The sequence below is a fragment of the Nerophis lumbriciformis genome, linkage group LG15 (assembly GCF_033978685.3).
Source record: "Nerophis lumbriciformis linkage group LG15, RoL_Nlum_v2.1, whole genome shotgun sequence".
NCBI classification, from domain to species: domain Eukaryota; kingdom Metazoa; phylum Chordata; class Actinopteri; order Syngnathiformes; family Syngnathidae; genus Nerophis; species Nerophis lumbriciformis.
The window spans coordinates 42513284-42531568 of NC_084562.2; the positions used below are offsets into that span (position 1 = coordinate 42513284).

The 18285-nt window shown below is 40.0% G+C and overlaps 1 protein-coding gene across 1 annotated transcript in view; it reads right to left on the reverse strand.

Annotated features, from left to right (window-relative positions):
* Positions 1-18285, reverse strand: part of LOC133616136 (leucine-rich repeat-containing G-protein coupled receptor 4-like) — a 91182-nt gene that overhangs the window by 20778 nt on the left and 52119 nt on the right. Inside the window, exons 5-8 of the mRNA XM_061975254.2 lie at positions 14064-14279; positions 11290-11361; positions 7425-7493; positions 3530-3601 (exon numbers count right to left, since the gene is read on the reverse strand). Coding sequence (XP_061831238.1) covers positions 3530-3601; positions 7425-7493; positions 11290-11361; positions 14064-14279 — 429 coding nt within the window. The remainder of the gene's footprint in view (positions 1-3529; positions 3602-7424; positions 7494-11289; positions 11362-14063; positions 14280-18285) is intronic.

Sequence of the window (18285 nt, forward strand, 5' to 3'; positions counted from 1 at the left end):
CTTCGGGTGGTGGAACGGGTCCTGACTGTGGTTTGCGCTTACGCGCCAAACCGCAGCTCAGAGTACCCACCCTTTTTGGATTCACTCGAGGGAGTACTTGAGAGTGCTCCCCCGGGTGATTCCCTCGTTCTACTGGGGGACTTCAATGCTCATGTTGGCAGCGACAGTGAAACCTGGAGAGGCGTGATTGGGAAGAATGGCTGCCTGGATCTGAACCCGAGCGGTGTTTTGTTATTGGACTTTTGTGCCCGTCACAGATTGTCCATAACGAACACCATGTTCAAGCATAAGGGTGTCCATATGTGCACTTGGCACCAGGACACCCTAGGCCGCAGTTCCATGATCGACTTTGTAGTTGTGTCATCGGATTTGCGGCCTCATGTTTTGGACACTCGGGTGAAGAGAGGGGCGGAGCTTTCTACCGATCACCACCTGGTGGTGAGTTGGCTGCGATGGTGGGGGAGGATGCCGGACAGACCTGGCAGGCCCAAACGCATTGTGAGGGTTTGCTGGGAACGTCTGGTAGAGTCTCCTGTCAGAGAGAGTTTCAATTCCCACCTCCGGAAGAACTTTGAACATGTCACGAGGGAGGTACTGGACATTGAGTCCGAATGGACCATGTTCCCCGCCTCTATTGTCGAGGCGGTTGATTGGAGCTGTGGCCGCAAGGTAGTTGGTGCCTGTCGTGGCGGTAATCCTAGAACCCGTTGGTGGACACCGGCGGTGAGGGATGCCGTCAAGCTGAAGAAGGAGTCCTATCGGGTTCTTTTGGCTCATAGGACTCCTGAGGCAGCGGACAGGTACCGACAGGCCAAGCGGTGTGCGGCTTCAGCGGTCGCAGAGGCAAAAACTCGGACATGGGAGGAGTTCGGGGAAGCCATGGAAAGCGACTTCCGGACGGCTTCGAAGCAATTCTGGACCACCACCCGCCGCCTCAGGAAGGGGAAGCAGTGCACTATCAACACCGTGTATGGCGAGGATGTTGTTCTGCTGACCTCGACTGCGGATGTTGTGGATCGGTGGAGGGAATACTTCGAAGACCTCCTCAATCCCACCAACACGTCTTCCTATGAGGAAGCAGTGCCTGTGGACTCTGTGGTGGGCTCTCTTATTTCTGGGGCTGAGGTTGCTGAGGTAGTTAAAAAGCTCCTCGGTGGCAAGGCCCCGGAGGTGGATGAGACCCGCCCGGAGTTCCTTAAGGCTCTGGATGCTGTGGGGCTGTCTTGGTTGACAAGACTCTGCAGCATCGCGTGGACATCGGGGGCGGTACCTCTGGATTGGCAGACCGGGGTGGTGGTTCCTCTCTTTAAGAAGGGGAACCGGAGGGTGTGTTCTAACTATCGTGGGATCACACTCCTCAGCCTTCCCGGTAAGGTCTATTCGGGTGTACTGGAGAGAAGGCTATGCCGGATAGTCGAACCTCGGATTCAGGAGGAGCAGTGTGGTTTTCGTCCTGGTCGTGGAACTGTGGACCAGCTCTATACTCTCGGCAGGGTCCTTGAGGGTGCATGGGAGTTTGCCCAACCAGTCTACATGTGTTTTGTGGACTTGGAGAAGGCATTCGACCGTGTCCCTCGGGAAGTCCTGTGGGGAGTGCTCAGGGAGTATGGGGTAACGGACTGTCTGATTGTGGCAGTCCGCTCCCTGTATGCTCAGTGCCAGAGCTTGGTCCGCATTGCCGGCAGTAAGTCGGACACGTTTCCAGTGAGGTTTGGACTCCGCCAAGGCTGCCCTTTGTCACCGATTCTGTTCATAACTTTTATGGACAGAATTTCTAGGCGCAGTCAAGGCGTTGAGGGGATCTGGTTTGGTGGCTGCAGGATTAGGTCTCTGCTTTTTGCAGATGATGTGGTCCTGATGGCTTCATCTGGCCAGGATCTTCAGCTCTCGCTGGATCGGTTCGCAGCCGAGTGTGAAGCGACTGGGATGAGAATCAGCACCTCCAAGTCCGAGTCCATGGTTCTCGCCCGGAAAAGGGTGGAGCGCCATCTCCGGGTTGGGGAGGAGATCTTGCCCCAAGTGGAGGAGTTCAAGTACCTCTGAGTCTTGTTCACGAGTGAGGGAAGAGTGGATCGTGAGATCGACAGGCGGATCGGTGCGGCGTCTTCAGTAATGCGGACGCTGTATCGATCCGTTGTGGTGAAGAAGGAGCTGAGCCGGAAGGCAAAGCTTTCAATTTACCGGTCGATCTACGTTCCCATCCTCACCTATGGTCATGAGCTTTGGGTTATGACCGAAAGGACAAGATCATGTGAACAAGCGGCCGAAATGAGCTCTCCCTTAGAGATAGGGTGAGAAGCTCTGCCATCCGGGGGGAGCTCAAAGTAAAGCCGCTGCTCCTCCACATCAAGAGGAGCCAGATGAGGTGGTTCGGGCATCTGGTCAGGATGCCACCCGAGCGCCTCCCTAGGGAGGTGTTATGGGCACGTCCGACCGGTAGGAGGCCGCGGGGAAGACCCAGGACACGTTGGGAAGACTATGTCTCCCGACTGGCCTGGGAACGCCTCGGGGTCCCACGGGAAGAGCTGGACGAAGTGGCAGGGGAGAGGGAAGTCTGGGCTTCCCTGCTTAGGCTGCTGCCCCCGCGACCCGACCTCGGATAAGCGGAAGAAGATGGATGGATGGATGGATGTTCTAAACTTTTATTTTTTGAGTCCTCTACAGTGGACTTTTTTTCATATCTGTTTGGAAAATGCAGTTCCTCAGAAAAGTTAACTCACATTTTAACTTTCAATAATGTAAATACCTCACAAATTGACGTTTAGGTTCGCTGGCATCATGTTTGCCAGGTGATGGTAGCTTATGTGTGCAGCAATTGCTTTCCCTCGGCACGATGAGCATTGACTCAGTCTGTTTCGGCTTGTAACACGAAGGTGGCATGCTTTATTACCTCCGCCACAGAGGATATATTTTTGCTAGGGTTGGTTTGTCTGTTAGCAACATAACTCTAAAAGTTATTTTGAAAAAAACAATTCCTCATATCGACTATGAAGTGGAACACACTTCACTTCCTGCTTCCGCTCTCTCCCTGACTCTCTCCGCCCCCACATTTCCATCCCGCGCGACACAGAGGATTCTGCCAGATGTAATTTATTTTCAGACCCACCAAGGCAAAAGTGCCAGGAACAAACTACACACTAAGTTTTTGTTTGAAACTGTCATGTGTCACGGCATTATTGAAAATATTTTGAAACCGTAATACCGCTGTATCTACAATACCGTTACAGCCCTATTATGAAGTCCTTCCTCAGTGTAGCAATATGAGACTACAACTATTTTTGCTGTGTGCACGGAACTAAATCCGTTTTATTTTCGTACAGTATTAATAATTTATGGAAGTGCCTCGTAACCACAAAATAACATACTACAAAACTTTGCGTTAGTAAATGTCAGGACACAATGATCACCAGTATTAGAAATCATGGGCATAACTAACCTGATTTGAGCAGGTATATCAGTGTGTGTGTGTGTGTGTGTGTGTGTGTGTGTGTGTGTGTGTGTGTGTGTGTGTGTGTGTGAGAGATCTTACATTGTTTTCAGCAGAGGGTTGTTTAGGAAAGCTCCATCGGGTATGGAAGCAATATCGTTGCTGTGAAACCCCCTGTAGTAAAAAATAAACAAATACATTGAACATGTTAGATTTGTTTCATGTGGTTGAACAATTCATGTTTAAAAATCTGATAATTACCACATTTGAATTTTGATTAATCACAGTTAATAACTTGCCTGCGTATTCCAAATTAAGTTTAAGACCCAGACATTTTGACACAAGAATGTCAAAAACAAACATTTTTAAATGTTCTTTATTATGGTCTATGCACATCATTTATTTTGTGAAAACCTGGTAACATTTTAGTATGGAGTGCACATTTTGAAAAATTCTAAAACAAAACTAGGACACAGTGCAGACATATGTGCACCAATAAACTATGTACTAAGCACATCCATAAACATAACTTATAGAGTGCACTTATGTCTGTGTTTACTTTTTCTTTAACCAATTTATTTGTAAACATCTTATTGACATTTTCAGATAACAGTGCTGATCTCTTTTTAAAAAAAATATGAAAAAATGTGTGAGAATCTGTGTTTAAACATGATTATTGTAATACTTTGAATGTGTTAATGCGTTAACTTTGACAGAACGCTTTTATTTATTACTTTTACCTGATGGTTTGATTGAGAATCGATTCTTGATTCAAAACCAATACGTTTTTAACAACATTGGGTGCCAGTTCTATGATTAACTACATTCCTCCAAAAAATAGATAAACAGCTTTGATACATTTCTATATTACTTAAAAAAACTGGTTTTGTTTAATAAAATTCCACCCAAATACTTAATAAAGTCAAATACAAATAAGGCAACAAGAGAAGTATGCCACACTTCTCTTTTCTTAAGTAAACTGTATGGCCGATATGGGTGTCTACATCAATAATATGATTTGCCTGAGTGGCTGGACAGGACAGATTAGAAAATAAAATAAAATAATAATATATATACTGTATATATAGATTTTTTTAATTAAGAATCATAAATCGATTATTTTTGACACCCCTACTGATTATAATCCCTGTGGTCAGAATTCAATTCACATAAATTCACTCTGAGGTTTATGTACACAGAGCCATACCTCACACGACGGGTTGAGACGTAAAAGTGAGGGGGCGCAAATGACCACATTGTTAATTCCCCCAGGCATTCTGCATTTGTTTGTGCTATATATCCATCCATCCATTTTCTGGAGCCTACCCCAGCTGAACTCGGGCGGAAAGGTGGGGTACACCCAATAGTGCCAATCTATGAGTTTATACTGTTAAGACTGGCTTGGACTTTTGATACTCTTAGTTGTAACCACTAAAACATCTAAGTTAAGTTAAAAGTACCACTGATAGTCACATGGTGTGGTGGAATTACTCTCTGCATTTGACCCATCCCCTTATTCCAACCCCTGGGAGCAGTGAGCGGCAGCGGTGGCCACGCTCGGGAATAATTTTGGTGATTTAACTCCCAATTCCAACCCTTGATGCTGAGTGCCAAGCAGGGAAGTAATTGGTCCCATTTTTATAGTCTTTGGTATGACTCGGCCGGGGTTTGAACTCACGACCTACCGATCTCAGGGCGGACACTCTAACCACAACACCATGTTTATAATCACCGCCATTCACTGCCAGAACTCTCTCGGAACACATTCTTCCACCTTACACTACACCTCCGTCTTGTGTATCTCACTAATCAAGTGGGACAAAAGAAGACTATTTGAATGTTGCTCAAATGTAAAATGTAAGCGCTTTGCTTTGATGACATTATGAGCTTTAATGTGCTGCTTTGCTTCAAAGTGGAAAGAAACAAACTATTCTGAAATAGCAGTTGGTGAGAGACACACACACACACACGGTAACATATTTACAGTATGTATTTGTCGTAGATACCATGGAGTCGCAATTTATGTGATGGGTCAAACTATACTAAAGCATTGATGCATTATGAAACACAAGGAGTGATACTGTGTCCTTGATTGACCCAATGCGTGTGTCACTAAATAAACAAACATGTGACCCATACAGCTGCTATGTCGTTTGACTGCAGCCCAACGGTTTATCAGAAAGTGCTTCTTTTGGCAAAAGAGTGACTGCTTGAACTGAAAGAAGTGGGTTTTCCGCAGTCGATATCGTTTTGTCACCATTATTGATTGAAAGGGAAAAATTCCCAAGAGTGGGATAATTTTGATCATCTAGCGCCAAATAAAGTGAATGTTATTTTCCTGTTTACTATTTGGCTCATTGACCAGAGAGGCATGTTTTGTATTCCTTGCTGCACAGCTAATGATGCAAAATTTCTAAAAAATAAAAATATTTGCTAACTATTAATTTTATTTGCAGGTCAAATGTAGTGAATTCTTAATCCAACAGATGGCATCATTAAGAAACACTAACAGTGTCAGTGCAGTGTCAATACAGCTAGACAGCGTGCCACACACTCACAGAGGTATCAGTTATCCATCCATCCATTTCTACCGCTTGTCCCTCTATGGGTCGCGAGGGTGCTGGAGCCTATCCCAGCTGCACTTGGGCGGAAGGCGGTGTACATCCTGGACAAGTCGCCACCTCATCGCAGGGCCAACACAGATAGACAACATTCACACTCACATTCACACACTAGGGCCAATTTAGTGTTGCCAATCAACCTATCCCCAGGTGCATGTCTTTGAAGGTGGGAAGAAGCCGGAGTACCTGGAGGGAACCCACGCAGTCAACCTTCACTAATAATTATAATGTATCCAGCCATCCATATATTAATATAATATTAAAATGTACACCAGTATTTCCCACAGGACTGCGAGGACTGGTGGGTTGTGGCGGGATGGCGTATCGATATCGTCAAATTAGCATGTCAATTGTAGTAATGGACGGTGTAGAAGTGAGGAAGACCATTGCGGAAGAAAAACATGAAAAACAAAAAAATATAAATGTATCACTTTCTTTTATTGCTTTTTCTTGTCATTTTTATAATGTTACATACAAGACGGCGCAGCCTGTGAGTACTTTTAGATGGGTGAGGGACCTACAGCAGCATTAGCTGCTTGTTGAGAAGAGCGATACACGTTGTCATGTCAGAGTCTCCCAAAGTCTCCATTTGTTTGGTCACTTTTTTGAAAGAGTACCTAAAGGTGTGATTACGCACTTAATATATTAATTAAATCACTAATTTGGCAACACAGATCCCTCCTGCTACAACTTTGTATCTTCTGGCAGACCAGTTACGTATAATGTGTGTCAAGAAGCGGAGTTAGAATACAAACTGCCACTTAGTATACAGACTTGTAACAAGCTACATTCACAGACATTCCCTTTATAGTGTGTTTATGAGAGAGGGCACCCAGGTAGTACCAACTATTTATGATAAGAAACACTGTAAATGAGTAACAGAGTTGTAAAAACAGAATAACTGCTTCGGTCTTATAACAATTGTTTATGTGGTGTTACTATAAAATATGTTGCTGTAAAAAATGTTGTATTGGTTCTAGAGAAAAACATTCAAGGAGTAATACAATTGTTTTGCCAATCCCTTAGGTTCAAATTATAAAAGGGCAACAACAGTTTTGACTGAATGCTGCAGTGAGTATTACAATATGCAGTAGGTATCAGACATCAAACGACAAGGCTAAATCAGTTACGGTTGCACTTGAAATTATTTAGCCTTCATTGAAAAATACATTTATGTTCTATTTTCAAAATTCACAAATTTTCAATAGATACCCAGTTAAAAAAAAAATCTGTTTATAATATTAGCTGTGTGTTGAGCGATTGTTTTTGCAAACTAATGCAAATATATCAACTTAAATAACATCAATAAATAACATTACAATGAGGAGAAAATCATTTGGAGTTTTTAACGGTCGGGGAAAGAGTGGTATACTTACAATTCTTTTAGCTTGGGGAGTGCATCTATTGCTTTGGGAAAAACAAGCAAGTTGTTGAAGTTAAGATCTCTGGAATGACAAAAAAAAATTGTTCTTGGTAAGTTATTATATTATACAACAATAAAAATAGCAAATTGCAAGTCAGTAGGCTGGGAGGTGTTACCAAAAGACATTTTCCAGTGATTTTCTCGATTATGTTGTCTTGTTATAGGGGAACTACGATGATTTTTATCTTTACTAAGTTGTTGATGTTGAATTGTTAAACCATGCCAAAGCGTCAAATCATAAGGTCTATGTTGGGTCTTTTTTTCAACAGTGGGCAATTTGTGACGTCACAGCTTGGCGGACGTACTTATGTGGCATGCTTGTACATGCTGTCAGCCAGCCTATTTTTCAATCTTTGGTGTCCTTCCTTGTGGTTTCATATATTTATACTTGAGGTGGAAATCTTTGGGCACCTGACGATACCCGATTCAGGAGCTACGATTCGATTAAAAATCAATTATTGATGCATCTATAATTAATATATATTGATGTAGTTGACATTTCTTTTTGGTTCACTAAATACATGTTTATCACTTGCAACTTTAGAAAATTTGTAATAAGAAACTGTTAAATCAATTCTCACATATATTCAATCAGTGGAAATGTTTGCAAAATTGGAACATAAGTGACCTAAAATAAAGGAGCTGGTCGGATTTCTCGGTGAGGTGGCTTGCTGCAGTCAGCCAAATTTTAGAACTGTCTGCATTACTTTATTTACAATAAGTACATCGATTATCGACGTTTACTAATCGATTTTATAATCGTCCATGCCTGAATTGCGATGCATCTAAAAATCGATTATTTCCCCCAACGCTAATTTAAACAGTGTGCTTTTTTCACATAACATTCTGATACTTTTGGAGAAGGTGGGGCATGGAGGGAAAATCTGCGCACACAAACTGTTTGCAGACAGACTCAAAATGTGACTGCGGAGCAAAATTTACACCAAAGCATATCCAATACATATTATCTACACCACACAGAAGGGTGTTAAATGTAGATTACAATCTTCGTAGTTCCTCTTAAGATAAAAAATACATGTAAGATGTATTCCTGCTACTTCAACTATTGAGTTCATTAAGCACAAACTCGGACATAACGCCACTATTCATCAATAAGGTGACATATTAGATGTAAAATGCAGCGAATATTTTGTTTAAAATCAACATACCTACCTACACTAAGCCCTGCAAATATAAAATATTTTATTTTGGTCAATGTCCACACAAACACAAAGACTTAAAAAGAAAAAACCTTTGGGTGTTAAACGATCTCCATCGATCTCAAAACAGTCAAGGAGGTTTGTTTTTAAATCAATGTACGTATTATAAGACTCATACACACGGGTCATCCACTAAACAAAATGAAACCAACACTCGTGGCATTGTAACACCTTTGTTACATCAATACAGTGATTTATCAAATATTATCTTTAAAATCAGGGCAGACTTAAACAGAGCTCAGAAAACATCATTGTTTGTATTCTTTTTATTTATTTTTTTAATCGCCAAAAGTGTTATAAAGCGCACACACCACAACACATGTATTGTATTCATTTTCTGTTGTTAAATAAGATTTAAAAACATGACAATGTTGCACATGTCCTATTAAACAAACCAAACGGCTCCATGTTACCCATCCCAACACATGGGTAACAGAGTTTTTGAAATTCTCATTTTTTACAAACCCCGTTTCCATATGAGTTGGGAAATTGTGTTAGATGTAAATATAAACGGAATACAATGATTTGCAAATCATTTTCAACCCATATTCAGTTGAATATGCTACAAAGACAACATATTTGATGTTCAAACTGATAAACTTTTTTTTTTTGAAAATAATCATTAACTTTAGAATTTGATGCCAGCAACACGTGACAAAGAAGTTGGGAAAGGTGGCAATAAATACTGATAAAGTTGAGGAATGCTCAACAAACACTTATTTGGAACACCCCACGGGTGTGCAGGCTAATTGGGAACAGGTGGGTGCCATGATTGGGTATAAAAAGAGCTTCCCAAAAAATGCTCAGTCTTTCACAAGAAAGGATGGGGCGAGGTACACCCCTTTGTCCACAACTGTGTGAGCAAATAGTCAAACAGTTTAAGAACAACGTTTCTCAAAGTGCAATTGCAAGAAATTTAGGGATTTCAACATCTACGGTATATCATCAGAAGGTTCAGAGAATCTGGAGAAATCACTCCACGTAAGCGGCATGGCCGAAAACCAACATTGAATGACCGTGACCTTCGATCCCTCAGACGGCACTGTATCAAAAACCGACATCAATCTCTAAACGATATCACCACATGGGCTCAGGAACACTTCAGAAAACCACTGTCACTAAATACAGTTGGTCGCTACATCTGTAAGTGCAAGTTAAAGCTCTACTATGCAAAGCAAAAGCCATTTATCAACAACATCCAGAAACGCCGCCGGCTTCTCTGGGCCCGAGATCATCTAAGATGGACTCATGCAAAGTGGAAAAGTGTTCTGTGGTCTGACGAGTCCACATTTCAAATTGTTTTTGGAAATATTCGACATCGTGTCATCCGGACCAAAGGGGAAGCGAACCATCCAGACGGTTATCGACGCAAAGTTCAAAAGCCAGCATCTGTGATGCTATAGGGGTGCATTAGTGTCCAAGGCATGGGCAACTTACACATCTGTGAAGGCACCATTAATGCTGAAAGGTACATACAGGTTTTGGAACAACATATGCTGCCATCTAAGCACAGTCTTTTTCATGGACGCCCCTGCTTATTTCAGCAAGACAATGCCAAGCCACATTCAGCACGTGTTACAACAGCGTGGCTTCGTAAAAAAAGAGTGCAGGTACTTTCCTGCAGTCCAGACCTGTCTCCCATCGAAAATGTGTGGCGCATTATGAAGCGTAAAATACGACAGCGGAGACCCCGGACTGTTGAACGACTGAAGCTCTACATAAAACAAGAATGGGAAAGAATTTCACTTTCAAAGCTTCAACAATTAGCTTCCTCAGTTCCCAATCGTTAATTGAGCGTTGTTAAAAGAAAAGGTGATGTAACACAATGGTGAACATGCCCTTTCCGAACTACTTTGACACGTGTTGCAGCCATGAAATTCTAAGTTAATTATTATTTGCGAGAAAAAAAATAAAGTTTATGAGTTTGAACATCAAATATCTTGTCTTTGTAGTGCATTCAATTGAATATGGGTTGAAAAGGATTTGCAAATCATTGTATTCCGTTTATATTTACATCTAACACAATTTCCCAACTCATATGGAAATGGGGTTTGTAAGAACAAAAGTATATGTTTACATGTGGACAAGAGACCAAAACGCATAAAACATATTTGTTTTTAAAATAACCATGATTAAGTGGACATGGCCTAAGAGACGACTGTGTGCTGCATTAGCCCTTTGAGACACTTGTGATTTAGGGCTATATAAATAAACATTGATTGATTGATTGATAATATGTAAAACAATGCACACATTGGTATACATCAGAAGACACTTTTTACAGATTAGGGCACATTTTCACTCCCGTTTGTACCAATAAACTATTTTGTGGTGTTGTATGAATGTGCTCTTCCAGTAGACTGCGGCTGTCACCAAAGGATTTTTTTTATGACAGGAAGAAGAAAACGGTGGGAGGGCATATTTGATAAGCATCATGTACTTTGCTCTATTTATTCTCAAGCAATTACATGAGGAAGTGGAGACAATGATGTCTGGAGGAGCAGAGCAGAGGTGGGTGGAGGAGCTGTTAGCACGTGCACACATACAGTTTGCACACATTCACAGTCTCCCACACAAACACATTAACAGGTAACTTACAGTGTTTCTAGATTCAGAAGACCTGTAAAACATTTGCTGCCAATTTCTTTAATTCTGTTGTTGTGAAGATGCCTAAAAAAAAATAAAAAAATAAAACGTTAGCACAGTTGTTTCATACGATGTTAAAATCAAATAAATACAACTTCGAGCCAGGCGTCTTCTTTTCATTCTTATCTTTTGTCGATACTCCTAAGCATGCATCGTTAGACAGCCTCAGGACAATTTGGTTAGCAAAGAATGTACTAAGTCAGCGTCTATTCAATTAATGTTTAACAACGTACACCTACAGGTTGTTCCTGTTGAGCTATTTCTGTCATATACTTACTGGAAAGATGGCACCACTAAGAAAACATTTAAAACATTGATTACTGTGCATCTGGTTTATTTGTTTTTGTAGCACAATATTCAGGTTTCCTCCAGGTTTAAAATACAAAAATTAATGTACGTACTTTATCCAGACTTTTTTTTAAATCTTAAATTAAGCTTCAGAAAAAAAAGAAGTCACATTTAAGTATTTAAACAATTGGATATCTACAATTTGAAACAATGAATGCTGAAATTGTGATAATGTGGAGAATAGGGGTGTCCCGATCCGATATTGGTATCAAATATAGGTCCGATATCAGCAAAAATAATAATAAAATAAAACCAAAAAACAAGTATCAAATAATTCCAGCTTGCATCCAAAACCTCCCATATAAACTACAATACAAGCAGTCCTGCAAGGTGTTAGTTGTGCAAAGCTGGACAGTTAACATCTAAATGTCCTCCAACAAACACACACATTTCATATTTTGTTGTATTTTTATGATGTGGCCCTAGTATGTGAATATGAGTGGGAATGTTGTCTGTGTATCTGTGTTGGCCCAGCGATGAGGTGGCGACTTGTCCAGGGTGTACCCCGCCTTCCACCCGAGTGCAGCTGTGATAGGCTCCAGCACCCCCGCGACCCCGAGAGGGACAAGTGGTTGAAAACGGATGGACGGAATTTACAAAAAGGTAAACATGGTAGGCTATAGGCTACTAGGCACTCGCAGCTACTGTACACAGCAGCTGAGTACAGAAGCTAGACCCATGAATAGGTGTCCTTAATTGAACAACATTGCTGTCTAAAACACAGCATTTGTCAATATAAGCAAGTGCAAAAATATAACAGTTGCATATTACTTACAATTACAAAGTCCCCAAGGCAGAAGTGTATTAAAAATTAACAAATGTGTCCGCATTATTCAACTTCCTGCGTCATGCCCTTAATTCAACGAATTATCACGACCACTAGGTGCCGGTAAAACACATTAACACTACACTTAAGCATAAATCTGTGTGTTTCATACCTACCATTGTTCTTTTTGGTATTTCCCTTGATCGAACCTTTTTTAACATCGCACACTACAAAATGAAAAAGTATATACTACGATCCCACTGATATCGTATAGGATTCTTTCGGAATTGGTCAACACTCAAGGTTCCAAGTTGTAACTTTCTAACTTCCGACATTGGAAGTTAGAAAGTTCCAATATCGGAAGTTGATAAAGTTCCAATATCAGAAATCAGAAAGCCATATTTCTGATTTCAGAAATATGAAATACAATACAAATACAGTATCCGTCTTTGTATTGTATTTCATATTTCGACAGAAAATGTATATTTACCCATTACAAGATCATACAAGGAATTGTAATAACTTGTTCACAAAGTGTGTGTCGACCATAGATGTAACTAGTTACATGCTGTAGCAGCCATGCTAAGTGTCGTGCCAACGTGGCGGCCATCTTAGGGAAGGACAAGTTTTTATTTGAAGCAATGGCATACAATGCATTGTTCGGTATATTGAAAATAAATCTTAACTTGTTTTAAATGTATTGCATATTTCACAACTGTATGCAGCACATTGTGCTGGTGTTCTTGTTGTCTTTGTTTGCATGCGGTCTACAACAATGGAATGCTCTGGCACTTTGCCCCTACTAGCTTAGGCTCGCCATAGGCACGAAACTCAAAGGGGCGTGCCGTGTCTAGTCATATCTATTGTGTAAACATCACCTGTCTGTTGAAGCAGCAGTAAAACTTGACGACACCCGGTGGGCCTTAAAATGGGTTGGAGGAGGATGAGAGCAGAGGGCTGGGCATTCAACTTGTCAATCTTCCCAAATGTTTTCTGGGAGACGTAGCCTACTGTGTGCTCTTGTGCAAACATTCAATCTGCGCTAGCAAACGCATTAAAAAAAAAAAAAAGAATTATTTTTGTTGTTATTAATAATTTTATCTTTTAGAAAACAGGACAGTGGTAACAGTCTTGGACAGTGGTAACAGTCTTGGAAACTCAAATATTTTTCCACATGAGCTTCCATTTGCCATACTTTTCCAGACCTGGATATTTGTCAAATCAAATTCCATACTTTTCCATATTTGCATAGGAACCCTAATTATTATAATATAAGCCAGGGAGAGAGAGATATATATTTTATGAATCAATTACAAATGATTAAAACCTTGACACACATTAGGTATCAACATATTATAAGGATGGAACATTTCGGCATAATCACAGTTTGGTACCTCGATTCTAAGGTACGTAACTGTTTGGGTAATTTTCGGTATTCGAAGAACAAAACGCAAATCGAACCAAAAGCTCAGTATGAAAAAACACACGTGTACCTTTAAGCCCCTAATAAATTAATAATAATTACTAACCTAGAAAAGGGAATATGCACTGATGACCATAAACAGTGCCAGAATGTAAAGAACAATTAGAAGACAAGATTGATAGAACTTACAGAACAACTAGACTGGTGAGGTTCGCAAAGGCGTTGTCTGGTATGTAGAAGATGCGGTTAAGTGCCAACGTCAGTGCTTGTAGGTTTGCCTGGTGCCTCAGAGAAGCGACAGGGACTTCTGTAAGGTTGTTGTCGTCCAACCAAAGATGGCGCAGTTGCTGAAGACCCTCAAAACTGTCATCTGGAACTGCGGTAATATGGTTTGCATCAAGTCGGCTAAAAAAATACAGGGGAGAAGAAAAACAAAAAAAGGTATTTTACAAAAATTATACATGGAAAGTTTTTTTGCCAGAACTAATTAACCCTATCAACAGACAAAGCTATTAAAACAATGACACTGCAAAATCCAAACACTTCTACAGTCTCTCAACATTGAACATTATCTCATAGTGCACATAATCTTTGTTCATAACCAACATATTGTGTGGGTTTGTCAAAGCTTCCAAAATGTCACATTGATATACCGCAGTATATAAGGCTGGAATCTGAGTCGAATCAAAATTACTCAACTCTATCGTAAATTACATTTATTTTTTTAATTGATAATCCTTAAAAGCTAGTATATTTGAATCAAATAGTAGCCATTGGTTATTTTTTGTTTTTGTTTTGTTGGTTAATTGCAGAGTATTGTATGTTTATGTTCATAATGTGTAGTGTAACTTCGCAAATAAGTTGGTTTTATTTACTGTATGACTGAACATATGTACTATACTCTTTTTAAAAAAATCCTGTTTGCAATAAGTATTGAGTTGACAATACAGCGGCGGCGGCAGCGGCGATGACCAAGAAGAACGCGGAGTTGGAATATAATTACAACACTTTATGTACATATTTATATACAGATTTGAACAATTAGTTATTCACTGAAATATATTTATTAATTGTGGTTCTTACAAAAAAATATATCTTATAAAATATAAAAGCTAAAATGTCTTTTAAAGCTCTGCCCCTTTAATTAGTGCATACTAAATAATTTAACTTTAGCCTACTATTACAACCATATTATTTACCAGCAACATAAAGTGAAACAGAGGCAGAGGTGTATGTTTTGTCGTGGCACATAAGAATATAAATTAGGACCCTTTTCATGAGAAAAGTGCATTCTGATCTGACCCTGCTTTATTTTTCAGTGTTTGCTGAGTCTCACCTGTTCCCTCCGCCCTAATTTTTCTACTTGCCCGACTTCTCAAATCTACTTGCCCCAATATTTTTACTTGTCCTGCCTAGGTTTTTTCTGGCTGTGTAGTGCTCATGGCTTATATCTTACTAAAATCCTTCCCGTTGACTAGTTACAACACTACACAGTATTTATTATTATTATTATCATCTATAATTACATTTAAATGGCATTGCATACATGTAAAATTAAATGCTATTTCACATTATTTGACCAGTAGCAGTTACACCCATCTGAACAGGTCAGCCACCTGTTTAAAGCCCGATCACAGTTGAAATCTTGAAATGAAGGGCCAATGGCCAAAACATTAACCTGGACAACATTTTAACAGCTGGTTGGCTCAGATTTTATTATTTTCATTGCATTCACATGCTGCAGTGGACAGTGGACATTTTAGCTTGAGTATTAATGTAGTATCTGAAGCACCGTCTCCACGTGTGTTTATTGACAACAGGGTTATAACCTGGACACGTTAGCTCGTCGGTATGAAAACAGATGATTGTTATTACGTCCGTCTGCCCCGGACCCCGTCAGTGAAACGCTCGGTGAAATCGCGGATTAACATTAAATATATGACGAGCCGCGAGCGATGCTGCTATAACCTATCTACCATAACCTATATTACCCTCGTATTTTGATCCTGTCCGTCCGTCCTCGTCCTCGTCTTCGTCTTCTGGCCCACCAGGTGAATTAAGTGCTATTGGCGGAGTTACAATGCATAGTAGGCTACCGCCACCTACTGCACCGGAGTTGTAACTACAAGGTACATTCACAGACAGAGTCCCATTGCTTTTATGAGCGGTCGAGCGAGTCAAAAGCCAAAAAATCCATTTGTGGCGGACGTAATTCTTTTGTGGCGGGCCGCCACAAATAAATGAATGTGTGGGAAACACTGAGTACAGTGGTACCAGGTTTTTTTGTAATTAAACAATTCAAAAAAGGCTATTTTGCAATTTGTTGGTGAAATACTCTTGTATTGAATGTTCAAATGTTCAAACGGTGTTCTCCCCTTATACTCCCTGTGTGTCTCATCCTCCCTCAAAATTCCTCGAGTGTCTGGGCTGGAAAGAAAAGTCTTGATTGACATTTAGCTCTCCAAGGCTTTATAAGAAGTCGGTCCTGGCTCCACAAAAGCATATTACACCTACTATAGACCCCTAAATGCTGACGAAAAATAGGCATCTATTAAAGACAAGGAAGAAACACAAAAAGAAACGAGGGTAAACAAGTGAAAAAGGGAGGGTAGGCCGTGGTGGTAGTGGCATTAAGCTCGAGAGTAACCCATCTGTCTGTCGCTGACAAACTAAAAAAAAATACTAGAGAAGGAAACTGTCTTAGGGTTGGCCATTTAAAATAAACACAAACAAAAACCTTAAGTAAAGTCATGAAGAATAACAAGGATTTACATTTATGTAGGGTTTTTTTTCTGATAAAAAGTTTAGCATGCCTTAAGAATTATTAGAGACACCCTTGAAAGCTGGGCAATTATATGATCGTGATAGATTTCAGGGTGATTATGGTGATCAGCAGTGAACACATTAACTCGATCAAATATGGGAGGCAGAAATGTCTGTGACAACAGCCAATCAGAGACAACCGTTTTCCCGCTCCAATTCTGGTTGTAAGGTACCACTGAAGCAAACAGAATGAAACTTGGCACTAAATGCGCAGCTGAGGGCACCAAATTTGATGTCAGCGGTGACTTGGAGTTATCCTGCAAATATGAGGCTACTGTTGAGAAAAAAAGCTAACTCAACGCCGGTTGTGTGTTGGTGGTTTGGGTCGCCAAAATGATGTGGAGAAAATTAACCTGATGTACAAGGTGTGTACAACATAACTAGGCGTGGGCGATATTTCCTGAAAAAAAATCTCAGATTTTCTCACAAAAAATTTGATTCATGGTTTTTTTCCTAATTTTTCCCTACTTTTTAGAGAATACAATTAAATTGAATACAATTAAAAAAAAGTAGTTTGAAATGACATTGCATGCACTCTAATTTGTATAATGTTCTTTTTAGACGAGATATAAATTGTGCTTTTTATGGAATAATTTTTAAGAACTAAATTAAGACCCTCCTCTGGAAAACAATACTTATGTTTTGAATAAAATACTTATTTTAACAAAAATGTAACATTGCATATTGCATGCAAATAAATAAGTCTACAACATTGAGATTAAAAAAGTGAAAACTTAAAACTTTTGTCATGAATAAAATACTTCTATGAATACAATGTTTAATACATTGTATGCAAATAAATAATCAAGTAAAACATTGAGAAGACTAGTTTCAGTAAGTGGATAAACACAGGCTTTATCATTCACACAGCTTGGTGGTGTGCAGAGCGACTGCTTTAGTCATCGTTTTGCCCTGTGCTCTTTTTAATTTTTATTTATTTATTTATTTTTTAAATCATACATGGCATCATCATCAGTGTTCGGGAAATTACTTTTAAAAAGTAATTAGGTACTGTTACTTTGCCAAAAAAGTAATTGTAACAGAAATACTATTAATCTAAAACTGTTAAGTTAGATTATTGTTAGGGAAAGTAATAGTGTTATTTAAAAAACAAAAACTTCAAATATCTGGCTTAGGCAGTTAAGAGACATTTCATTTAGGGCAGTGCACATGTGAGTTTGTGCCTTTAAAAGGCAGTGCCGGTTGCTAAGTGATGTGTGACATCAATGCCCAGACAGAGCAGCATTAGCTCACTTGTGTCTGTTAGCTTAGTAGTGGCAGTTTGTCGGCAGTTACGGCAGCTCTGTTAAATGTTTATGTGGATTGTGCTAGCGGTGGTTATTACAGAGATTGAATGTGCTTCCATGGCTGTCATATCTTCTGGTCTACAAAGGGAGTATTGTTTGAATTGTAAACTGAAGTTTTTCATTTCATTGATTTGTTCCCTCGTAGTTATTTGTAGTGTGTATGTGTTCGTTGTCAGCTGTGTGTGATGTTGCCTCTTTCTATTTGATACCAAGTAAATTTTTGATACCGGTACCAAAATGTATTTCGATACTTTTGTAAATAAACGGAAATACAACAAATG